Here is a 26,305-nt window from a genome sequence, read left to right as displayed (position 1 = left end):
ATACAGTCATACACTCATGGGTAAAATGGAACGCAGGGTTAAAATAAGAAACTTTTATGTCCACTTCACATATTCCATAATCTAAGACTTTACTAATGATCTCTGACAGAAGGAAAATGCAACCTCCCTTTTCTAGGTGACCTGAAAAGAAGGGGGGGGAAAGAACGAGGCTCAGAGATGTGAAAGATCACGTTCTCTGTTGACTCAATTGGATCTGGAATTTAGTTCAATGCCTCAACCAAACCCACTTTTCTTTTTCTGCCATTATCAGGGAAAATCACCTAAACCCTGACAACTAATAATATACATACCATGAAAATTTTCCAAACACAGTAAATAGAGAAGAAGTAACCCAGAAAATTAAAATATTTCCCCTTGAAAGTTTTGGAGTATTCTATTCTCTCCTGAGGGAAAACAAACACAAAACCTGGTTAGTCTCAGCAAAACGTAAATTTATACCCCACAATAATATTCCTGCCTCTATGAATCACCGTTCAGGCTGAGCCAACAATTGAAACCACACATGATAATATTAAAATAACAGCAGGAGTAGTGGGCAACGTTTACTGATTACTTTAAGCCAGAAATTAGGATAAACACCGTATATGCATTATCTACTTTAACCTTCATAACAACTTCTGTGAGATGTGTCCTGTTTTCTTTATCTTACAGGTGAGAAATCTGAGGCTTAGTGAGGTTACATAAATTGCCCAAGGTCACATAGCTAGTGAGCTGGGTCTCACTCAGGTCTGTCTGCTTCCGAAGCCTATGTGAACCTCTGTACTATATGGATATCCCTGTGAAGTGACTCTCAAAAAGGATCTAAATAGTCTGGACAATCTTAACTTAAGAGATTTTGCATATTTAAATTATATTGCATTTTAGACGTAAACAGGAAAGTTACTTCTTGCATTAGGTCACTTCTTGATCTGGATCCTTTAAAATAAGGCTAGACCATAGCAGTAGGTGTCTTATTGCTCTTACAATATTACTAACTTATACGGGAATAAGAAGCAATCAGAGGAGCTGCCGTCAGAGCCACCATCCTGGTCTCGGCTCAGTGGGGAGCGGTGTGGGCCACCTTCCTGGATGCTGAAAAGCTTCTTCTGACGATCCCACTAATTTCTATTTTTGAGAGTCTTCCATTAAGGATTTTGCTACTGGGAGGGGCAATGTCATGAAGAGTGAAGACACCTAGCGCTTCACGGCTAACACTGAAGCCATGAGGCGTCTCTCGTCCTGCTTGGCCACAGAGGACACTGAAAAGCTATTTAGTCTTGCTCTCTCTCTCCGATCATACTGGTAAAAATCACACTTCGGTTTCCTTGCTCTGTACCTTGGTAGCATACAGATCAGCTGTTTCCAGAAAAAGCTGCCTGCTTAGTTCTTCCAAAGCATCCACTTCCTGTTGAATAACAGTAAGATCTGGCACGAAATGGGCATTAAGGTTTAACTCACATAGAAGTTTCAAGGAATAGCAAAGATGAAAACATATGCTTTTTGGTCTCTTCTATAGTGGATCTTAGGAATTGCTCCTAGTTTCAATTTCCCATTTCACAGCCAGCAGCACTACTGAACAGATTGCCCAACCTCAGACACAGGTGTGTAAAAGATTCGCCACCAAGAGCATCACCACCAAACACCCACCACTCAGTTTCTCACTAGCTCAAGTGGCTCAGGTGGATGGCTCTGTTCATTTTTTGCTTTACCCACTTACAGTAAGGCAAATGTAACATTTGACATCTCGAATGGCTACACAGTAAGAAAAACACCTACAATAAAGCAAAGGTTTCTCCTGAATTAGCTGAATGAAACAATGTTAGGAACGGGAACTAACATTTGCTGAGCTCTAACACAGGCTGGGGTTTACAGACACTACCTCCTTGGTTCTTTACAGACATTGCCTCCTATTATTCCCACAACACTCCCATGAGATAGGTATTATTATCCATTTTGCAGATAAGGAAAGTAAAGCTCAGAGAGTCAAGTAACTTGCTTCAAGTCACACAGCTAGTAGGTGCGGAAGCAAAGTCAGACGTGCCCGACTCCAAGGCCTGCTCTTTCCATTACGCTGCGCCGCTTGCCGAGAACCCAGTGAGGTCATTTGTGTGATTATTCTCTCCGTGTAGGAAAGGGCTCAGAGGAGTTAAATAATCCTGACACTTTGGCTGACTTGACTTAGGGTCCCTAAGATAGCTGAAACCTAAGCATTGGTTTTTATGAATTTTTAAGTAATAAAAATAGTAAAGATAGCTCCTTCTAAAAAAAAGCATGGACTTTCATCCAAATCCTCCTGCCTCTCTGTGATTTTTCCCACTATTTCCCAAATCAGCAAATGCCCTTCAGGTCCTTCCTCAGTGGTGAGTGGCTGCTGTTTGGCAGGGTCCAGGCCACTGAACCAAAAAAAGGGTTTAACTAGTTACATGTCTGCCTCCCTCATGAGTAGGCAGTGCGCTCCCTGAGGAGAGAGGCTGTCCTCTGCTCACCACTTTACCCCTCAGCACTCTGCCTGGAAATAGGAGATGTGAAATAACTGTTTCCTGATTAAATTAATTCAAAAGTATCCTTTCCCTCTCCTCTCCAGTGGTCATCCTACCCCTTTTTTCCCCCCTCCTTTTTTTGGTCTAATTCTCATCTGCATTTGACACTAGAAAGATATGTCATTATTTATAGCATAAATATGTTACATTCTTTCACTCCAAATGAGGCAAAATGGAAACTGTACTTCCTTAGGCTAGAGAAGGAAGCAGGAATATGCTATCTCACTCCAAGTCCCCCCAAACTTGGGCTTAGTAGCCTGGTAGCTGCAAAGAGATTTGGTTACTTAATTTGGGAATTAGCATAACACCGCAACCAGCTGGACCAAGAACCCAATCTCCTTGCTTCTTTAAAGTCAGTGGAGATACAGAATTGCTTAAAATTTGTTCAGGAAAACTGACTGCTTTAGAAATGGGCCCTTACAGTCCCATATACAAACCATCCATTCTGGGGAGCCATCGTTTTGCAGTGGGAAATATAATAGTGTAGTGGAAAGAACTAAGAAGAGACCACAGTTCTGGTCTTGTCTTTGCCACAAACCACTGTGTGACGTATGGGTCTATTTTCTCGTCTGTAAAATGGGACGACTGAGTTGTTAGGACCCCTTCGGCTCAAAGACAATGGTTTTATGCTCCAGTGATTTTCAGTGGCTGTTGGAAGATGATTCTGTGCACGCTGTATTGCCTAAGCCTAGCCCTGGCCAGCTGAGCTCTGATGCTGCCAGGGCTCTCAGAAGAGACTAGCCCAGTACAACTTTCTTCTGCTTTTGGTCCAGAGCTGAGAAAAAGAATCAAGCAGAGATAAAGGATACTTTCACTCCCTGGTGCTGAAGTGGTAACACTCTTTATCATTCCCCAGAATCCTGATGGTTTGTTATGCTCCTCCCCCTTCTGGAACATAGTTCTCCGTGTCATTGCCATCCTGAAATGAAAGAAAATAAAACCTCAGCAAGGGAAGCACGGACCCTCATAGTTCATTCTCATTCACCTTCCAGTCTCATAACTGCCCCTTTCATCTGCTGAGCTGTTCAGGGAAGGAATCAAATTCTGGAGTCACACTTTTCCACTATTGACAACTGAGGGCAGACTAGCCACTCCTAGAAGCAAGGCGGCCGAAGTGAAGGAGCATAGAGTTGGAGTGGGCAAAAATCTGAGGACTGGCTCTGCTGCCTGGAAGTTGTGAGACCTTAGAGTTTTCATTTCCTCATCTCTGGATGATTGTGAAGATCAATGAAATAATATATAAGAACCCATGTGGTCAACTACAAAGTGCTGTACACATATTAATAATTATTACTGTTATAATTTAAGGACGAAATACAATAATAGCTCACATGTCTAGCTAAAGGATAAGGTACAAGGTAGGAACTCAATAAATGTTTCTCTTCCTCCTTTATAAAAGTAGACAAAAGAAAAAAAAAACAGGAAAATCACATAAACCTGGCCTCTTCTAAAACATCATTCTCCCTCTAATGCCAATCTCCCCCCATGACTGAGTAAACCAACAAAAACTTGTCCTTCCTCTTGCCCTGTCAGTCTACGCAGGATCCACCGCCTCAGTGGGAGTGGCTGGCATGTCCAGCCCACCATGTAGGTATTAAGAACAGGGTCCTTGTGAGGAAAAATAAGATCATTTGTGTATACACGGTTACCTGAAGGGTATCATGGGCCAAGGCCTATGGGCTTAAACCAGGATGAGTCTAACAAAAATAGCTGTAGAACTAAAGAAAAATTTAACTCAAGGTGGATTATTTTTGGGTGACAAGAGACAGAAGCGGTAAGGATGAAGAAGCAGCGTTGGTATTTACTGTTAGGACCAATGCAGATGGTACCAATGGTACCAAATACTGAATGATATTTCTGTGGGCAAAATTATTTAAGCCATCGGCTAAAATGATATTAAGAACAAAGAATATTGTGTATTGGTCATATTGACTTGACTGTCTCCTCCTTAAAATGACATTCACCCGGATACTTAGTGAATGAAATACAGCTCCAAGTTGTAGCTCTCTCTGCCTTTTCCTTTAATCACATGTGTTCAATGTAACTCAGCATTGTTGGAAGATGTCGTTAAAAACCAAGAAGAGACTCAGACCCAGGGAGATTTTGACTTGGCAAGACTCGTAAGTCTTAGCTTTCCTACTCTCACAGTTGGGAAAGCTGGAACGAGAAGGAAGAGGCTGTGTCCCACTCATCTGGAAGTGCACAGCAGCCCACTCTGCTGGACTTAAGGGAGGCAGAGGGAGCGGAAGCACAGACGCCCACCCCAGGCGTCCTTTGTTTCAACGTCTATAATACAGCAAACACAATGACAGTGCAGGGGAACTGGCTGAGTATGTAAAGGTAGGGGACACTGTATTGTGGACTCACAACAGGCAGAGAGGGAATCACTAGAAGAAGTGAAGGTTGGCTGCACACGGACAAGCATGGCCTTGTTATAAACAACTCACCTTCACTTTCAAACTTTACCACTTAACTCTAAACCAATTTTGCTCTTACCAAATAAGTTGCAGATGAAAAATAAATATTCCCATATTAAAAAAGGTAATAATAGCAAACTTCCTGAGACATGGTGAAAAGGAATAAAAAACAATGTGAGGTACTACAGAAGTAGATGACTTTTATCTTGAACTTTTCTTCACTGTCGTCACCACCGCCTTCATGGTCATTAATCATCACTATTGCCTCTTTATGATAAGCGTAGTCCAGGACAAGGAATCATCTACTCATTATTAGCTGCATGCCATTTAAAAATCCACATTGTGGAAAAACATATGTACTTGGCAGAGGTTTGGTGGTAGTTTGCAAGTGAAGAAGCTGAAAAACGTCTCCTGTGGTTTAAATATGCGATTCTGTTGTTTTCTGGCCCCCATTGCTTCTGGTGGGAAGTAAGCAATTACTTTTCTTTTTTAATTAAATGTTTCATTTTGAGGTAATTGTAGATTCACATGTGGTTGTAAAAAAAAAATACAGACATACCATGTACCATTTCCCACCTTTCCCCAGGGGACGCAGTTTGTGAACTGATGGTACAGTATCACACCCGAGGCACTGACACTGACACTAGATACAGAACGTTCCCATCACCACGAGGGTCCCTCACGTTGCCCGTGTACAGCCCACTTCCCTCCTCTTACATCCAACCCTGCTTTAACTTCTGGTGCAACTGCAAATCTGTTTTCCATTTCCATTTTGTCAATTCAAAAATGTTACATAAACAGAATCATACAGTATGTAACCTTTGCAGATTGGCTTTTTTCACTCAGCATAATTTTCTGGAGAGTCGTCCAAGTTGTTGCAGTAGCTCGTGACTTTTTTTTTACTCAGCGGTATTCTGTGGAACGGATATACCACACTTCGTGTAACCATTCATCCATTAAAGGATAGCTGGACTATTTCCACTTTTGGCTACTATGCATAAAACTACTATAAACATTAATGTGCAATTTTTTTGTGTGAAGCCTAAGTCTTCATTTCTCTGGGATAAATGCCCAGGAATGCAACTGCTGGGTTTTGTTATTTCCATTTTACAGATGAGGAAACTGAGGCAAAAAGCGGTAAAGTCACACCATGAGTTGTAGGTCAAAGATTGAGACTCAGACCGTCTGAATCCAGAGCCTATGCTTTTACCCACTGTGGTAACAGATTTCTAGAAATGTCACTTTGAAGACATACACTTTAAAAGTATTTACTAAATAATAAAAGCAACAACAACAGCTGGAAGACTTAAAGGATTTTTTAAAGTAGTTGGAGAAAAGGAAGTTGAAAAGATTAAAACCAGGCATAAATAAGTTTGTAAAAATGCAGGACAATAGACTTTTAAAACATCCAATGCAGAATACCTTCAAATATGAAAGTTATTCTAATAATTTATCTCAAGAAAACTTATCCAAAGTCAGGAAGTAAGGCTAAATTTGAAAATTTTCTTTCACACAAGATTAGACACCAAGTCTTTGATGGTACCCTAACTTTAAAATGCATGAGCTGAAATTCCCCGTTAGCACCAATTCATAGTCAAATCACCTTGCTGAGAACTTCTAACATCACAAGTTTTTTAATGTGTTGATATCTTACCTTTTCTTTTTGCTTATGATCATGTCCATGGTCTGGAGCAGTCGCCGTTCCAGGGCTAAGATATCTGTGTCAGTCACATTCCTATAATAAGCACAAACTGTTAGCAACGTTTGGGGTTCTATCTTGGGCATAACACAAGGCAGCTGGAGAAACACATAAATCTCAACCGCTACCTGGTAGTTCAAGGGTCTGTATCTTTCTGGAGAATATTAAAATGACTATAATAAGCAAAAATGCTTTTGTTGTCATTTTTTATAGCGAATACTTCTGGGGCCTCAGGGAAGTGGAAGGTAACTAGCTCTCTCATAGACTTTCTTAGCTTTGATCCAGCGACATTTAGGATACATGCACACACACACGTTTAACTTCACATGGTCATCTACTGTTCTCCTTTTGGGAGGACTGATTGGCTGAAGTTGGGATTAGTTGACATTGCTGTCCACTAGAAACGTGCCTTAAAAAAATAGGGGTAAGGAGCGAGTGGAGAAGGTCAGACTGAAATGGTCATTTAAAAAACAGATAGACAAATAATAAGTGCAAGCGATGTAAGTGATAAAACTTATTTAGAAAGACTCCTAGGTCAATGCCCATAAGGACAGAGAATAAAAAGGCAGTGTCATAGATCTAACACTTAAACATTAATGACGGTGGCAAGATGTGACATATGTTTTCAAGAAGTAATGGGAAAAAAAGAAAAGAGACAAAGTTCTCATTACCTGAGGAAGTAGGACATGTAAGTGTATGGGCAGTTCACAGCACCAAATCCAGAAAGAAGAGCCATGAGAGTCACCCCAATCACACCTACCCGGCTGATGAGCTGTTCTATGGACAAGATCCCTAAAAATATCAAAACACATTAAGGCCAGGAGATATAGATAAAACGGCTTTCATTTGCACTGCAAAAGGACTTGTCACTGCAAATGGCAACCATTACATTTAATAACTTACATAAGCTAAGTTTTAATTATTAATATGTAGATTTTATATAAAAATACATAAAAGTCTGTTGATTTTCTTCTTATTCCATATGCTTCCAGAATCATCTCTATTATTTGGTGATAGTAATATTAAAATAGCAACAACACTTATAAATAAACTTTTTAAAAATTAAAAAAAATTTTGGGTGGGGAAAGAGGTAATTAGGTTTTTATTTATTTATTTATCTTTAATGGAAGTACTGGGAATTGAACCCAGGAACTTGTGCATGCTAGGCACGCGCTCTACCACTGAGCTATACCCTCCCCTGCTAAATAAACTTATTGACTGTTCACTCAGGGTAGTGTGAAAGCTAACAAAGCATAGTACTTTCAGCAAAAAGCTTTGCAAAAAAAATTAAGAAAGTAAATCTTCTTGAAAAGTATCAATAGCAAGTAACACTTTTCACTGTAGTTACCTTCAATCTACACACTTTCCCCTCAGGTCATAAACTCTTTAGCTATGTCTTATTCATTTTTTCCACCAATAACCACATAATGCATCTAATAAATGAGCTGAATTTATAGATGAATGAGCAACTCAAAGGTAAATACTCAGATGTATTCCAGTTATCAACTGTTTCCTATATTTGAGAATGCTAAAAATCAACTCAGTAGTTAAAATGAATGCTGTTGTTCATGTATTTGGGGTAAGTGAGAGAAAGCAATGCTAAGGATAATGCAGGAGGTTTGGTAGCACAGGAAAACCCAGTTTAACTCTGTTTTCAATTCTTAGCTCTGGGTTAGAACCCACCTCAGCCATTCACTCCCATGGCCTAATACCAGAGCTGCCATGCAGGACTTCGGTTAGCTTTGAATCTGAACTTCCAATATTCAAGTCCTCTTGCTTCTTTATTTCCACTCCACCACTTGCGAGCTCACTGCGGCCTCTGGTCTCTGGTCTTTCGCTTCCTGGCCCCTCCCCACCTTCCATTTCCTTCTTCACAGAGCTTGGACTCAAAGCTTTTTCGCTTTAACTTCTCTCGCCGGGACTCTCAGTCCCCTACTCTCCTCCTGCAGCACCGAGACCCTGCAGACTCCCAACCCGGGGTCAGTCTAACACTCCGCCTTCCCTGTGCCTGTGTCTGAGCTGCCTCCACTGCTAGAAGCACACTGACATTGGCGCCATTACAGGCTTACGGCCTCCAGACTTCACAGAGCTCACAGCACTGCTAAGGAATCCTGTCTTTGCTCGTGGTCAGTCATCTCTCCCTCTTCCCCTCAGCAGATACTCTTTAATCCATTTTTCCAATCTTTTTTTTTTTTTTAGCTAATGCCCCTATTACATAAGAAAGAAGTTACTAGACATAAACTACCTTCACTCTACTGAAAATATTTATGTCCGCAGCCATCCTCCCAACTTGCCTCCCTCAGAACAAGACAGCACCCAGAGCTGAAGACTTTTGATCTAATTCCCCTTCCACTCGCTCCAAAATCTTGTTCCGCTGCCTGTCCTCTCTCTCTCATATCGTCAATCTTTCCTTCTTTGCTGGTTCTTTCCTTTCCGTTTCAAGTCTCATTCCTGAGATAAAAAGTCTGTCCTTCATCTTGAGTTCATCTCTAGTTACCAATCCTCTATATTTACCCCTTAAAAGTCAAGCTTCTTTCACCTCCATTTATTCCTCAACTGGCTGCAATTCATCTTTATTTCATTCATTCCCATTCCTCTACGCTGAAAGGCAGTGCTTTCACTAATAATCATAATGGCAGTGCAATAGGTAACATTTACCAAGCACCTGTTATGTACCAGATAATGTTTTAAATATTCTACTCGTATTAATTCATTTAATCCTCATAATAACCCTATGAAGTAGATATTACTGAATATTTCGTTCTACAGATGAGGAAATGGAGGCACAGAGAGGTTAAGTATCTTAGTTAAGGCCACACAGCTAATGAGCGGCAGAGTCAAGATTCAAACCCAAACAGTCTAGCTCCAGAGCCTGGGCTGTTAGGCATTATGATAATATGGTCATGAATTTTCTTCTTGTTGCAAAAGTCAGCAACATTTTCCAATTCTGGTTTTAGTCAATCTTTAATGACACTGAATCATTCCTATTTAAAATTATTTTCCTTTTTGGCCTTTTATACCACCATTTCCTTCAGTTTTCCCTTTTCCTTCTCTACTTGCTTTTTCTTGGTCTTTTTTTGCTTTGCATGGGCCAGGATTCCCTCTTTCACTTCAGTCTATACATTTTCCTTGGGTGATTTTTGCCTATTTCCCCAGTTTCATCCAATGGCATTTAGCTGATGATGTCCAATTTTTTAGATTCCTGGACTTATCTCCAAGAAGACAGATAAATCCATACCTTTTGCCTAAGTTCCTGATTTGTGTATCCAATTGCCTACTGAGTATCACTTGGATGTGCATATGCAACTCAAGTTCAACATAATCCTAGCTCAAATTACGGTCCTTCTTCTGTATTACCTTAGAAAATGACACCATCAAATATTTAGCCAAATTAAAAAATCTATACTATTAGCCTCTATTCTGTCTCTTATTTCCCCTTGAATATATCAGTCTTTTTTTTTTTTTTTTAAACCTCATGAGTTTATGTCTCTTGTGCCTTCTTACTGGGTCTGCCTTTGGTCTTGCCCTTTAAATCTCAGCTTGAAATACCACTTCCTCAGAAAGGATGACTCTAATCGCTTGCATTTAACGTGATACCCTTATCCGCATTATTCTCTATCACGGCAACCTGTTTGCTCCTTAATGACAATGACCACAGTTGGCAATTATTTGTTTATCTATTTACCTCTTTACTGTTCAGTCCCTCTTCTAGATTTTAAGTTTCAGGAGGGCAGAAACCAAGTTTATTCTGTTCATGGCTATATCTCTAGTACTTCATATTGATCTAGGTGCTCAGTAAATATTTGTGGCATGTTCAATGAATGAGTAAGTCCTTATCCAAATTCTGCTGATGCTACTTTCCACATACCCCTTGAATTTGCATCCTTTATATGAAAAAATCATGTCTTATTGATCTTTGCTTTCCTTACTGCCTGGCACATGGAAGGTATTCAACAAATGTTTGTTGACTGTGGCTATATAATTATCACCCAATAATACTAAAAAAAAAAAAAAAAAATCCAAGGGATTAATACAGGTTGTCAAAAATAAAAAACTGGAAAAATGTCCCCTCTACTTTTATTCTCTTTAAGGTGGTGTCCCTTTATTAAATATCTTTTTTTGGTTTAAAGTATTCTGTAGACACTATCTGCTTAATGTCAGCATTTTTGTGAAGAAAGGTCAATCGTTAGAATTCCTGTTTTCCAGCTCATAAATGGAAAGTCAGGTGGACGAGGCGGCTTGCAGAAGACATCTCACCGTTGCCACTGGCTCACACAGACTCCCTGCAGCTTCATACGCTTTCCCAGCCTCTCTCACTCTTTCCCACCACGGAATGCCTTCTGCCCATCCTAGGTTCAAGCACTGCACAAAGGGTACTTTTACAGACATTTTTTTCCCCATTGCAGGTAGGGATTAGGGCTTAGAGGTTTCTGGCAGAAGTTGTACTGGTTGTTGGAACTGTCCTGGAAAAGCTCTGAAAAGGCAGCATAAGCCCGGCTACTGCTCAGGCAGGGCCTAACCTTGCCCTCCCACTTACTTCCCTAGAGGATCAAATTAATTAGATACTTGAACATTCAGAAACAAAACCAAAATGCTTATTTACTGGAGCACAAAGGAAGGACTAAATCTGAAACTATCTCCCTAGCTCTTCCACTCAGTGTATTCTTCAGGATATTTCCATAGGATTTTTAAAAGGGATGAATGGAGGGACAATAATGTGATGATTCTCATCTCCCCTGGGGCATGGTCTGGCTGCACTGGTCATGTGAGCTGACTGCTCACAAAAAGAGAAAGGCACCAGCGTCACACTGCTGGGCCGCCTGTGAGCTGTATCGTCACCGCAAGCAGCCCTGAGGTCCTTTCGTAACGGTCGTCCCTCGTTTCTAATATCACAAACAAATCTGTCTGGGGGTCTACTTGAAGTGGTGTATGTAAGAGTTACATTATCAGGGCCTCTCTGCTCCAAATCCTTCCACACACTGGCATGGGAATGCCGACCATATCAGCAGATCCTAAATTCCCATCTAGAGTATTATGTTCTTGAGCTCAACTACCACCTTGGAGAGACTCAAAAAATTTTTTCATTCACTAATTCAATAAGCATGTTTTAAACACTTACTATGTGCTGGGTTCCACACTAGGCACTGGGGAAACAAAGATAAATAAGATGTAATTTCTGACCTTAGGGAGCTCACAGGTTAACGAGAAAGTCAGAAAAGGAAACAAGTAATCGTTAAGTTTTAAAGGTGATATAAGGGCACTGAGGTTGGAGCAATTAACATCTCCTAACGATGGCCAGGGAAGTCTTCTTCCAGGAACTGACAAGAGCTGACTATTGGGAAACTAAACAGGCATTTTCCAGGCAGACAAGAGGTGAAGGATTGTCCAGACTAACGGAACAGTTCTAGACACTGTAAGTAATTTGGTAGGGCTGGAGGACTGACAGAGAGAGCAGCCGTCAGGCCTTGGAAGGTTTTATATGCCACGTTAAGAGTTTGAATGTTTTTGGTAGGCTCGTGTTTCTTAACTTTTGGGAACTTCTTTAATGTTATTTGAAATTTCAAAATAGCTATTTTTGTTTTTTAAATACACAGCTATTTAGGATGTTGCATACGCTGTTAAAAACTGCACACTTCCTCTGATCCTCCTGCAGGAGGCTCTCATAACCTCTCTCCCCAAATCCCCGCTCCAGGCAGTGGGCAGACTCAGAAGGACGCACGGGAGGTATGGCAGATTCATGACACTGGTTCATTCAACGTTTATTCCAATGCCCTTTCACTACAGAACCTGGAAAGCCAGAGCTCTTTCCCAGATTTCCTTGAAACTAAGGTTTGAATGTTACCTAGGTTGCATCAAAATTCACATGCCTATGTCAGACCTCAAGTACATAAGTGAATAATGTGGAAGTGTTGACAGCACTTGGGAGCTGGAGCAGATGGGGCAGAGGGTCTGATGTCAGGTCCCCGATCACAGGCCCTGAGTGGCAGGTGACAACTTTCATGGATTTTTCCCCTAATTTAGTATTGTGGTGTGGTTGGGTGTTTCTCTTTCCTATGCAGCATTTACGTTGGATGTCCTGCTCGCCTAGAAATTCAAAAAACTCCCTGATACACTATAATAAATCACTTTCTGCTTTAAACTAGTTAGATTCTGTTTTCCGCTATAAGAATCTTGATAGACACAGCAGGATAGTGAAATGAAAAGACGTGTATATATTTTTTTTAAAAGCTCCAGTATGAAAGTTCCAGTATATTTATTACAGGTGGGCTCTCTAATCAATCAATCAATCTATCTATCTATCTATCTATCTATCTATCTACCTACCTACCCACCCACCCACCTACCTATTTCTGGAATAGTTCTAGAAGAACCTGCTAGCTGAGAGATTTTTGTTCATTGTTTTAAGCGCAGAAATTCGGGCTCTGTCCATGACCTGTTCTTGTATTTAAAACGAAATTTTTTGTGTGAGGAGAAAGGCACTGACTCCTAAAAAGCTTTTCATCTACTAATTATGAGTGTTTTATGTCATTGCTCTTTGTCAAATGTATACACTCCCTAAAGACGATCTTTACTGTCACTTGAACAGTGGCCATTTACCTTCTGGGTCACGTACCTCTTTGGGAATAAAAGCTTATGGATACCTCACCTCCGAATACACAAACAAATTAGGAGTTTGGAATTAACATACACACACAACTATATTAAAAAACAGATAAACAACAAGGACCTACTGTACAGCACAGGGAACTATATTCAGTATCTTGTAATAACCTATAATAGAAAATAATCTGAAAAAGAATATACACACACATACACACGTAGAACTGAATCACTCTGCTGTACACCGGAGACCAACACAACATTGTAAATCAACTATACTTCAACTTAAAAAAACACACACAAAAACACATACAAATATATTCCCATAATTCTGCATATATCAGGAGGTTGAAGTTAAGGATATCTTTCTCTACCCCACCTCCCCTTAAAGTTTATTCACTAAAGTCAAAACTTCTGCTCTAAAATGATGGAAATCTGTTCGAAAACCAGCATTTGATACCTCCTAGTATGAAACAAAAATTCAGTTCAAAAACAGACATTTTTTTAGAGAAATAACTTGCTATATTTCCCACAATCAGTAGTTGAAAAAATTGATTTTTTTCAAAATCAGAAAACTATAAATAACCCTTTCCCCTTCCCCACCACATATACACTCACCATGTTTTGGGCTGAGAATGGGAAATGGATCTCCTAGCTTCCAGAAGAAATACATGAAGGTCAACCATAAGAGACAGGAAAAAAGCAGTCGCTGTTTATGCACTAAGAAAGAGGAGACAAGATGAAACAGATTTATGCTAAAAAGCTTTCTCTACTTAAACATAGGGGACCATGCTAATTAGTACCTGGCTGGCCTACTCACTTGGTGAGTGAGTGATGGAACAATATAATATTTAGAAATTGCTTTCTTAACCTCTTACCATCATAAGAGAAATCTGGCTGAAATTTAAGATGTGGGTTGCGAGTTAGGGGAGGCTTTTTTTTTTTAAAGAATGCAAGAAGTCTTTTAAAATGACAGTTAATGGGGTTAAAAAAAAAGGTCACTTTCTGATAAGGTATCAATAACAATCCTCAGTACAAATCAAAAAGTACAAACAGTACCCTGGGTTGGAAAAATGAAAGAAGAGACATTATAGCAGAGACAGAACTAAAGCTGTGGCAGGAGGATAAATGACCTAATCATTCACACATTTATTTTGTGCCAACCTTTTAAAGATACTGTGTGTGAGGTGCCCCCAAAGGTAGTTACTGAAAGTAATGCAGAAATGAAGCTCTCCACAGCCTCAACCCCCAAGAATACTCATCTTAATCCATGTGCCGACACCAGAGGGCAAGATACTCACATAGTCGGATGTTGCTCACAATAAAATAGCCAATGTAAAAAGGCACCATGAAAACCAGGATCAACAGAATTACACACAGGTTCATTTTCCAGTGAAAGTAACGGGAGCTGAAATAAACGTCGAAGAACATCACTAGGAGGGGAGAGGGCAGTGACTCCCACACTCTTTAGTCTTTCAAAGGATCTCTTGCTCTTCAAACTCAATGCTGAGTATATCCCCGCTAATCATTCAACTAGGCTGTTACTATCTGCTCATTTATAGAGCTTATATTTATAGAGTTCTGAAAGGTATGTATGGCCATCTTAACCTTCTAAGAATTTCACCTATTAAATGGAGAATGTCAATACTCTAATTATATTCATAGGCAGAGTATAATAATATATTTCAATATATACTATTACTAGTAGAATTCACTTACCACTGGGAGTCTTTTTTTTTGGGGGGGGAGTCTTATTTCAATATAAGAGTTATAAGAAAATAAATGTTAATAACAACATGTGTTATAAAGACTCACCAATATGTCTGCATCCTCAATATAAACATCAGATTTGCATGACTATTTTACTACTGCTTATAAAATATATTTCATTTATTGATGAAAATAGTTTTAGGACTTTTTCTTTTTATAACAATTTATTGAGATATAATTCATCCATTTAAAGTGTGCAATTTAATGGTTTTTAGTATATTCACAGAGTTATGCAGTCATCACAATCTATTCTAGGACATTTTCATCACTCCATAATGAAACTAGTACCCATCAGTAGCTACTCCCTTTCCTTTCAACCTCCCCAGCCCTAGGAAACCACAATAGACTTGTCTCTATGGTCTTGAATACTCTGTTCATTTCATATTCATGGAACCATGTAATTTTGATCTTTTGTGACTGGCTTCTTTCAGTTAGCATTATGTTTCCAAGGTTCATCCCCGTATGGCATCTATCAATACTTCATCCCTTTTTATGGCTGACTAATATTCATATCATTGTATGGATATACCACATTTTGTTTACCCATTCACTAGTTGATGGACATTTGGGTTCTTCCACTTTTTAGCTATTATAAATAGCAATGCTATAAACATTTGTGTACAAGTTTTTGTGTGGACATAGGCCTTCATTTCTCCTAGGAATGGAATTGTTAGGTCATATGATAACTCTATATTTAATTTTTTTGAGAACTGTCACTGTTTTCCAAAGTGGCTGCATCATTTTATCTTTTCCACCAAAGCACATGAGTGTTCCAGTTTCTCCAGAGCCTCGCCAACACTTGTCACTGTCTTCTTGATTACAGTCATCCTAGTGGGTGGCAAGCCGTATCACACTGTGGTTTTGATTTGCATTTCCCTAACAGCTAATGATGCTGAGATCTTTTCACGTGCTTATTGCCCATTCGTATATCTTATCTGGAAAAATGTCTAGTCAGATCCTTTGTCCATTTTTAACTTGTGTTGTCTTTTTATTATTGAGTTGTAAGAATTCTTTATATATTCTGGACAGAAGTCCCTTATCAGGTAGGTGATTTACAAAAATTTTCTCCCATTTGTGGGGTATCTGTTCACTTTCTTGGTGATTTCCTTTGTATTTATTGATTTTAAACTTACTTAGGTCTTGTTTCATTTCCTTTGGATATATTCCCTAAAATGGAATTGCTGGATCACATGGTAGTTCTATTTTTAATTTCTGAGGTGCCTCCACACTGTTTTCCATAGTGACTGTACCAATTTACAATCCCACCAACAGTGCACAAGGGCTCCCTTTTCTCCACATCCACAACATGATTTGTTCTCTCTTGTCTTTTTGATGTTGGCCACTCTAACAGGTATGAGGTGATATCTCACTGTGGTTTTAACTTGCATTTCCCTAGTGACTAGTAATGTCGAGCATTTTTTCATGAACCTGTTGGCCACCTGTAAATCTTCTTTGGAGAGGTGTCTATTCAGGTCCTTTGCCCATTTTCAAATTGGATTATTTGGTTTTTTTTGCTATTAAGTTTGTATGAGTTCTTTATATGCTTTGAATATTAACCCGTATCAGATACATGGTTTGCAAATATTTTTTTCCCATTCCATACATAGGTTGTTTTTCTCTTTTTTTGATGGGTTTTTTTTTTTTTTTTTTGCTGTGCAGAAGCTTTTTAGTTTGTCATAGTCCCATCTGTTTATTTTTAATGTTGTTGTTTGCGCTTTTGCTGTGGTTTCCAAAAAATCATTACGAAGACCCATGTCAAGGAGTTTTTTGCTGTTTTCTTGTAGGAGTTTCAAGGTTCCAGTTCTTACATTTAAGTCTTTAATCCATTTCAAGTTATTTTTTGTGAGTAATGTAAAACAGGGGTCAAGTTTCATTCTTTTCCGTTTGAATATCCAATTTCCCCATCACCGTTTATTGAAGACACTGTCTTTTCTTGATCGAGTATTCTTGGCTCCCTTGTCAAACATGAGTTGACAATATATGCTTTGGTTTACTCTGGGCTCTTGAATAAAATCCAATAACTAGCGTGTAAAATAACACTCGCCCCGTCTCAACAGTCACAGATCTGCATCTAGCTCGTCCAAGAAAGGTTTGGATTGTTAAAGAACGTTTAAAAGTAGGAGTCAGAACATACTCCTGTTTTACCATATAAGTTCTTTATTTATCTCTCAAGAGACCATAATTATCAACTCTGATTTTCAAAAAAGGAATTTGAGAATATAGTCTCTCTCTAAGCCTCAAGTGCCAGGCGTCTACCGTGAGTTACACAGCTTAGTTCAGCACTGAGTCCGGACTACAGAGCACATGCCACTTTATTCTTAAAAGACTTTTTCACGCACTGATTAAGAAGTGCAAAAGTCTGTAGAACAGCTAATGTACTCCACACACAAACCCTGGGCCCCCAAAACTCAAGTTTGCAGTTTAACAAGCAAGGAATATTTTGGATAGACTGTTCAATAAACTAGCAGGTCTGTTATTTGGAGGAGGACACGAGTTGCCTTTGAAAATTGCTTTAAAGAACACTCTAAGTTCAATCAGATTGGATCATGCCTGTGAAATCAACAGAAGTAACTAGATTAGTTAGGACTGGAGTTCAGTTTTCACAGAAGCCCTTAACTAGCTCTGAGGAATTCTGATCTTTTCAGATAGAGATTTTTCAATCAGCAGAACAATGTGAAGGGTCATTACCGGGATTTAGAGAGTAGCCTGAGAAAAACAGAACTTCTAGGAGTCAAGCCTGGGACCTGGGCTCTCCCAGCCTCAGTCTCAGTTAGTACCTCAGAACGAATGGTCAGACCTGTCCGCCTGCTATCTCACGATCTTTGTCAAACCAGTTACTAGGTGGTTGGGACCCATATTTGCTATGATTATTACAGTTACTGAGACTAAACTAACAACATGGTGGCTTTTTTCAGCTATAGGATCTTGGTAAACCCTTCCACCATAAAGAAAGTAAGATAGGTCTCTTTAAGAGGAGAGCTGATTGGTACTCTTACTCACCTGCTATTCAATACTCCTAAGATTTCAAAGATGATGAGCTCAAACATGGTGCAAGAAAATGCAAAAGTTACAGAGAAGATCACCTGAACCACGTACTGACGCACCTGTTAAAAGCCAAATAGAGACTCAAAGTCATTTCCTTTCCAGTGTGAAATACTGAGTTGATGATCTTCTGGTTACAAGTCAGAAAACTTATTTTGAAGAAATTCTCAAGTTATTAGAAACAGGGCCATGACAGTAACTTGCCGGAAGCTAAAGAAATAGGTCAAAGTAGGTGCTGCTCCTGAATCACGGGTCACTATCACCGCCAACCTCTTGTGCATGAAGGATTTAAAGCACAAGAAGAGGAAGCGACAGAGTCAGAAGCAGCACTCAGAATTCCTGCTGCACACTGACAAAAAATGACACATCTATATACACGGGTTAGGGCTAAAAGGGTTTCTTCAACATTGCAGGCCTTGGGCCAGTTTTGGAACCTCCCCTAGGAGGCCTTAAAGTATTGAGCCGAACAGAATCTCCAGAATTCTGGGCTCTTTCAGACAACAACTCAAACTCCCTGGGGAAGTTTAATGGTGAACATCCTAGAAATGACCCCAAAGTGGTCCACAACCACTGAGCTTATTACTAAATAAGGAGGATTAATTAGGAATTAATCCTAATTCCTAATGTCCAGTGTAGTTTGGTGTTTTCTGAATTCAAGGCTTCAGGGTCAGACCAGCCTTAGGATTTTGGTATTAACTTAGGATGTAAGATTGGTAATTAACACTGAAGGCCAGATACCCAAATGAATGAACATATTTATGAGACAGTATTATTAAATTCTCTCCCAAAGAATAACCGTCTGCTGTTGGTATATATACTGATATGACTAAGGCATGTATTTCTTGCTCCTGGCTTCTGGGCTATACATGACTTTCCTTAAAAAAAAAAAAAAAATCAAGTAAGCTTAATTATATTCTCCAATTTAAGAATTATATTGTAGAAAAAACTTACCATCTTGGAAGTGAACGTGATTTTTCTTTAATGGAGGTATTTTTCTCGCCCCATTTAAAACAATCTATATTCACATAGCATTAGCGTAATTAAAATGATTTCTTACCTCGTAGTCCTTAAACAGTTGTCGCATGAAAAAAAGCCACCCAAATCCAAAGAAAAGTATCTGGAGGAGAAAGAAGATAGAAGGTCAATGTGCACAATCTTTTGAGAAATGTCTCATACAGACTATTTTATGATAAAAAGTTGGCTAACTAAACAGCTTATTTCAGAGATGAAAGATGACAGCCACCCATATAAGATCTACTTATTAAAGTCTTCAACACTGAGAATTATTGTTGAATTGCTCTTTAATTTTTGAAATTATCCTTGTTTTAGAACATGTTTTAAGTTAGACAAAAATTAAAGTATGTATTTTTCCTGTAATCTTATGATAATCATTTTATGACCCAGACAAATTAGCAAATAAGAAAGGAGTCAGTGAAACTTGCTTCTTATAGAAGATCCCTGTTTGCAAGTATTTAAGAAACAAAACAACTTCAAGGGAAAGGAGTTAAGATTTAAAAAAAACAAAAACGAAAGCCCTGGAAAGACTAATTTTTTAATGCTTTCCTTCATGGAGCTTTCTCAGCCTTTCCACCATCTTTTCTAATCCACATAAAGTGGTTTCCATCCCAGTGTAACGCCGAGATGGCAGGATCCCACTTTGTCAGTTTTGGTTGGAGCTGGCATCATAGACAGTAGCCACAGGACAGCTCTGTCCGGTGGGTGTTCTAAAGCTCATTTGTTTTTCACTGGTAAACAGAACCTCCTCTATATATGCACACTCTGACACATCTCCTCTTTTCTTCTTACATTGCCTAGGAACTTTATCAAAGAAAAAAATTCTTTTATGCCTTCCCACTGACTGCAGGAGCAAGTGTGAACTCCTGAGCACGGCAAAGCAGAGCCTCCTCCTCCTCCTGTGGCCCTCCAGCCACCGCACTCTCACTTTAAGCCACATGGAACTGCCTTTCTTCTTTAGATACAACATTCTTTCATACCAAGACCCCTGCAGGTGTGGTCCTCTGGCAGGAACTTCTCTCCAGTCCCCTCTCTACTTATTCTACAGATCTTATTACTACCTCTACAAGGCTTTCTCTGGCCTTCCAAATACAAGTAACTTGTTCTTTTTATATAATCCTATTCTATCCTGTATTTCCCTTATCAAAGCACTTACCACACAGTTTTTTAATGTCTAATTTACATACATACTTTTTTTTTTAGATATTAGACTGTTCTGGATCTGAAGGATCCAGGATCATGTTTGTCTTGTGAATCTGTGTATCCTCAGCACGCAGCACAATGCCTGGTACATAGCAGGCTCTCCATAAACATTTGCTGAGTGGATGAATGGTCCACATAAAAGATCGTTTATTCTTCAGGAACATTTAACCTCAATTTTTTGGTAATAATTTCTATGTGCTGTGCTAGGTGCTGGGGAAACAAATATGAGTAAGACAGTTATCACCCTCAAGGATGCAAAGTATAGTGAAGACACTGAATAATCACAATATAATATGGGACATGCAGTGACAGAGACATGCACACGATACTGCAGAAGGACACGGAAGAGGGAGACCAAACCAATCTGGTAGAAAGTTAGGACAGATTTTTCTGGGGAAGATAATACCTTACATGAAGGAGGTTTTAATTTAGGGTTAAAACCTGATTATCAGGTGCAAATTTGGGGATTATACGCATTTTTCTAGAAAGAGGATCCAAGGTATTCACCGCACACTCAAAGGTTTCCACCACTATTTAAAAATGTTAAAAACAAAACAAAACACTCTCTTAAAGGATGAAAAAGAATTAGGCAGGTAAAAGACAGGTAGGAGGGTAGAAAGACAGGACTTTCTTTCCAGACAGCAAAGAGCATGAACAAAGACACAGAGGTAAGAAATAGTATGGTATACACTGGGAACTACACACAGTTTGGTGCTGCTGGAAGGTCAAATTCAAAGAAGTGGTTAAAAATGAGGCTAGAGAGGAGGAGCAGAGGACCAATCACTGAAAGCCCTGAAGGCCACCGTAAAGAGCTTGGATCATAGTCTGTAGGTGATGAGGAGTCATTTAAATCGGGAAAAGACATGGCCAGGGTTGTTCTCTATAGAGCACTATGTGGAAGATGTGTTTGAAAGAATCAACACTGCAGAGAGAGATGCATACATAGGAGGCTGTTGCAGCAGTCCAGGTGAGAGGTGATAAAGGCCTGAATTAAGATACCACTGGCTAGAGAGAGGGCAACAGAGTTGGGTACTTAGGAGGGAAAATCAGCAGGGAGGAATCAAAGATGACTAATTTGGGATACAGGATGTAGAGTGAGGCCACCCACTTTGTATAAAGAATATCAGAGGAAAAAAGGCTTGGGAATGGGGGTGGGAGGTAGGAAGACGATGAGTTCACGTCACTCCATCACTGCAGGCTAAGTGCTGGAGGGCCATCCAGGTTGATACAAAAGACAGATTATATGTGCAACTATACTTCATAAAACAATTGAAAAATTAAAAAAAAGAAGACAGATTATGAAGGCAGGGCTGAGATACAGCTAAGAGCTGAAACCACCAAAGAACATGAGATCACGCAGGAGTAGCCTGTAGGGTGGAGAGAGCACCACGCCAAGAAGGAAACAGCAGAGGGTGGGAATGGGAAGAAGAGACCAAAAAGGAGACAGAGAAGGAAGGATCAGAGAAATAATAGGCATCAGGAGAGTGCGGTATCCTGAAACCAAGGAATAGAGTTTAAAGGGGTGTTAATAAAGAAGAGACTGGCAATAAAATGAGGACTGAAAAATATTCAAAAGACTTGGTAACTTGGAGGTGAGTGCTGACCTGCAGGAAAACAGTGTGAGTAGTGAGCTGGGGGCAGGAGCCAGACCTCTGTGGGTTGGGGATGCGTGGGGACTAAGGCAGTAGAGACAATCAGCACAAAGCACCCAAGGGAGAGCCTAGAATGAGAAAGAGAAAACATCAGATAGTAGCCCAAGAAGAACGTGGAGGAAAGAGAGAAACAGGCTGAGGCGAGGAAAGCAGTAAAGAGATAAACATGAGAAGGAGCTCATGAAACACTGAAGGCGAGTCAATAATGCTATTAATTTATTATTATTAGTAGCAGCTACATTTTATTGACCATTTAGTATATTCCAGGGACGCTAGGTACTTAGCCTTGTAATCTCATTTAATCATGAAAACCTGATAAGGCAGGTTTGCTGGTCCTCATTACAGAGACAGCTGAGGCTTACAGAAGTTAATCCATTTACAGTAAGGGTCACAATCAGGATTCAAGCTGAAGTCTGGGGGGCTGACTCAAAAGCTTGTGCTTTTAACCACTTCACAATAAGCTGTGTCATGATCAATGGCACAAGTGGAAAGGATGGCCTCAAACAGGAGCAGGGGCACCTTGTTTTCTGACATGGGAGAAAGGAGCTGAGAATGGTTGTGGGCAGAGATAACTGTTTACATTAAGACGTAGGAAGTAGAAGGAGCTCACATCTTTCGGCCTCACTTTTGTTGATATAGTAGGAGGCAAGGTCATCTGCCAAGACTGGCAGAGGTGAAAATGGAAAAGGAAACTTTGAAAAGAGTGATAAAGACTCAGAGAAATTATGAGGAGAAGGGAAGAAGCAGGTGGTAAAGTCAAGGAAAAAAAAAAGGTTCAATGAGCTCATGGCATCAGCAATCTGCACAGTTGTGTGATTTTCTCTAGCAGCCTTCAGGCCCCTGAGTTAGTTAGTAGTAGACAAAACACAGTAGGGACCCAAGTGTGGACTTCCGTATGTAGGTAAAGAAACAAGAGGGTATGAGAAAGCTTGGATCCATGAATCCATATTTCATTGTGAGCAACTTTCACGTTGACAAAAAAGCTTAAGAAGACTTTCACACAACTAATACGAAAAAAAAAAGTACCAGGAGAATCCATTAAGTCCAAGATAAATATGAATTCTGGCAAGATTATAGAGGATCTAAAAAGCACACAGAAGAAAAAGGAAATTCCAAACAGTTTTTCAAATAAAACAGAAAGTGCACAGCTTCTTATTCAAAAAAGAGAATATTTTTGAAATTGTGCAGAGTCTTGACCTTGGGACTTAAGAGTGTACTTTGGAGCTGATAAGTCTTGACTGTAGAGAAGGCTCAACACAGGGGTTAGATAACAGTTGCTTTTACACACAAACACACACACACACAAAAGATTCCTACATTGAAAATTAGCTACAGATTAAAAAAAAAAAGATGGCCATTGGCAGGATAGTTATTAAAGAAATGACTGGAAAAGATCCCTTTCTTGGATCATTTATTTGCCCTTTTATTCATTTAACAAATATTTATTAGTATCTAATATGTGCCAGGTCCTAGGGGTAGAACGGTGAACAAGGGAGCACAGATACTGCTCTCAAGGAGTCTATAATCTATGGAGGAGCTAGACAAGTAACTACGAAACACTGTGATGGTGCTGTTATAAGGGAAGTGGGCAAGGGTATTAGAAGAGCATGTACGGAGACATCTAGTTCAGACTGGAGACAGAATTGAAGAGGTAAGGGGAAAAGGTCCAGAAAGAGAACAGACTGGCGGGAATCCGGAAGCATGATAGCATCGCTAGGTTAAGGAACTGAAAGAAGTATTGTAAGGCTAGTGTATAAAGTGAAGTGAGAAATGGTGAGAGCCAGGGCTGAAGAGGTTAAGAGCTGGTGTCTCTTGAGACCCCTAAAACCGTATTAAGGGTGTGAACTTTATCCTGTGGCATGGTGAACGATCTCTACACCAAGATGTTGCCTGAGGAGGACCAGCTTCAATATGTGACCTCTGATTTCAGATTTCATTTCAAATAAATCTTTCAGTGCGTATGAAAAAAGGAAAATGAGAGGGAGGTGTTTCTAAGGTAATCACTTCTCTCCAGAAAGGTGTTTTTTTATTAAGTAAATATTTACTGGGCCTCCACTATGTGCCAGAAACTGATCTAGATGCTGGGGAATACAGCAGAGAACAAGAAAGAGAGTAACCTGGACCTTAGGGATAAACACACAAACAATAGGATAGATATAAAGAAGAAATTGAAACAGGGAAATGAGATAGACGGGGCTGAAATGGGGGCTACTATGGGGGTAGGGAGTCAGGTAAAGCCTCCCCAAAGTGACATTTTTACTGATGCCTAAATGATAATGAAGTAGCCACATACATATCTGAACCAAGAATATTCCACCCAAAGGATCCTTTAGGTCTTCCTCATTTGTAAAGAGCAGGTTTAAGAATTAAATTTAATATTGCATGTGAATGGATCTGTGAAAGTTAAAGTACTATATAGCATACACAATCAGAAACCACTTTCTTCGTTCAACTTATCAATAATATTCATGTTAAAAATCTTAGCGGTTACAATGCAATCCATTTTCCTCACTGATTTTCTTATTTTTATTCTGAGTGAAAAAATGCTACTTGAATATTGTCATTTTTCTTGAGTTGGTACTAGGATTAAAAATAACTCCGAACTGTCATAAAGGGCAACAGGAAGCCTTAGACCTAAGTTAGAAAAGCAAGAGAATTACATGTCCAGCATTTTGTAGATCGATACATTTGAATACTATGAAGGCAATATACATAGTAATTATGAAAACTTATAAAGAATGGTAAATTTTAAAAAAATTATTGTATCTGGATGTTCTTTGTTTCATACTCTAAAAATGTTTTAATAAAAGTTTTTCAAGAAACAAGGATAATGCTCTACTCCAAAGACAGAAGCATTAGGTTAAAGCAATACAAAAACAATAAAAAAACCCCAAAGACTTAGTTTACTTTAAGCCCCCAAAGGAACTGTTTCTGTCATGTGCCACTTGAAAAAAAAAGACCAATTAAAAAAAATTCTATAAATTACTGGAAAAATGGAGGGTGGGAAGATAAGTACTTAGGTAGTTTGAGCTTCTACAAATTTTAACAGTTGGCCAACAAATATCTGAGTGCTTGCACGTGAAGGGGCGACAGAGCTATGAACAAGCCATTATCTCAAAAAATAAATTCATAAATAAATACACAAATGATATCAGTGCTATGAAGAATGCTGTGAAGAAAATAGAGTAACTCGACGAATGACATGGTAAAAGCAAGAGCTTCACTAGAGGAAGCTTCTATACAGCAGGGACAGTCAGTGTCTTACTTATGTTTTTATCCTCAGAACTTTATATGAATGTTCGATATAAGTTTGTTGACTGTACCAATGAATGAAGTTGGTCAATCTGGAAGGTAAGAGGGTCAGAAAAAGATACGAAGGGCCTGGGCAGCAAACAGAGGATAAAGGATGGAGGTGTGACTGTACAAACGAAACCTGAGAGTTTGAGGATCTCTGAAGTGACGACGCCAAATTCCTCCGCACCCGGATTCAGGATTTGACAACTACCCGGCAAAGCCCTCACGTGTCCCCAGGGGCCAGCCCGGATTGGCGAGTCGCGCCCTCGGCGCCCGGAACCACTGTTCCTTAGTCCGCGGGACAGGGGCCAGAGCAGCGCCCCAGGGCGCTCTGGGGACCGCTCCCTCCTCGCCGCGCACTCGGAGCGCGGAGGCCACCTGACCTCGGCTGCCAGACGCGGCCGGGAGAGCTAGGGCGCGGGGGCGCCGACGGCCGCAGGACGCCTCCTGACAGCGAGGGCGGAGGGGACCGGACGCAGCGAACCCCACACCCTCGCCGAGGTCTAGGCCCGGTGAGGCGGGCACAGGCCGCGGGCGAGCAAAGCGAGGCCCCGGGCCAGCCCGCATCGCTGAGGCCCGGAGAAGACGGCTCGGGAACGGGAGGCTGAGGAGTCCCGGGGTGGGACGCGGTGGCTCACCTGGGAGGTAATCATGATGCTGGAGTCGATCAGGAAACTCATGGCGAAGCGTAGGGAGGCCCCGTGCCTCCACTTGCCACTCCCCGAGGCCACAGCGCGCTCGGGCCGCCGGGCCCTTCACACAGGCCGCCTTCGCCCGGGGGCCGCCGCCGGCACCGCGGCTTCGCAGCCCGACGCCATCAAGCTGCGCGCCGGCCAGCCAATCAGCAGCTACATCCCCCGCTTCCCGCCTCGGGCTAGGAGTGGGCGGGGCGCCTGAGAGCAGAAGGCCGGGGGTGGGGCCAGGGAGAGGGCGTTCCGGAGGCGGGGCCCAACTAGAGGTGGCCTGGCTGAAAGGGGCGGGGTACGCTCATGTTTGAAAATTCAAAAGCCAATGTCATGTAAGCTAGTATTTCCATTTCTAAGGATGAAGGAGGTGGGGCCTGAACTCACACCG

The 26,305-nt window shown here is 40.4% G+C and overlaps 1 protein-coding gene across 2 annotated transcripts in view; it reads right to left on the bottom strand.

Moving 5' to 3' along the window:
• The window catches only part of GPR89A (G protein-coupled receptor 89A), a 34,499-nt gene extending 8,425 nt beyond the window's left edge, over positions 1-26,074 (bottom strand). Inside the window, exons 1-10 of one of the 2 annotated variants that reach the window (XM_031436560.2) lie at positions 25,870-26,074; positions 19,126-19,185; positions 18,027-18,130; positions 14,558-14,664; positions 13,875-13,976; positions 7,328-7,448; positions 6,612-6,692; positions 3,350-3,459; positions 1,337-1,425; positions 312-404 (exon numbers count right to left, since the gene is read on the bottom strand). In XM_031436560.2, coding sequence (XP_031292420.1) covers positions 312-404; positions 1,337-1,425; positions 3,350-3,459; positions 6,612-6,692; positions 7,328-7,448; positions 13,875-13,976; positions 14,558-14,664; positions 18,027-18,130; positions 19,126-19,185; positions 25,870-25,911 — 909 coding nt within the window. In that variant the 5' untranslated portion in view covers positions 25,912-26,074. Of the gene's footprint in view, positions 1-311; positions 405-1,336; positions 1,432-3,349; positions 3,460-6,611; positions 6,693-7,327; positions 7,449-13,874; positions 13,977-14,557; positions 14,665-18,026; positions 18,131-19,125; positions 19,186-25,869 lie in introns of both variants that reach the window. The other variant, XM_031436559.2, reaches the window with a different exon arrangement.
• Positions 26,075-26,305: the final 231 nt, after the last annotated feature.

Source organism: Camelus dromedarius, chromosome 23, assembly GCF_036321535.1.
Source record: "Camelus dromedarius isolate mCamDro1 chromosome 23, mCamDro1.pat, whole genome shotgun sequence".
In the NCBI taxonomy this organism is placed as follows: domain Eukaryota; kingdom Metazoa; phylum Chordata; class Mammalia; order Artiodactyla; family Camelidae; genus Camelus; species Camelus dromedarius.
This window is presented reverse-complemented; position numbering and strand designations above follow the sequence as displayed.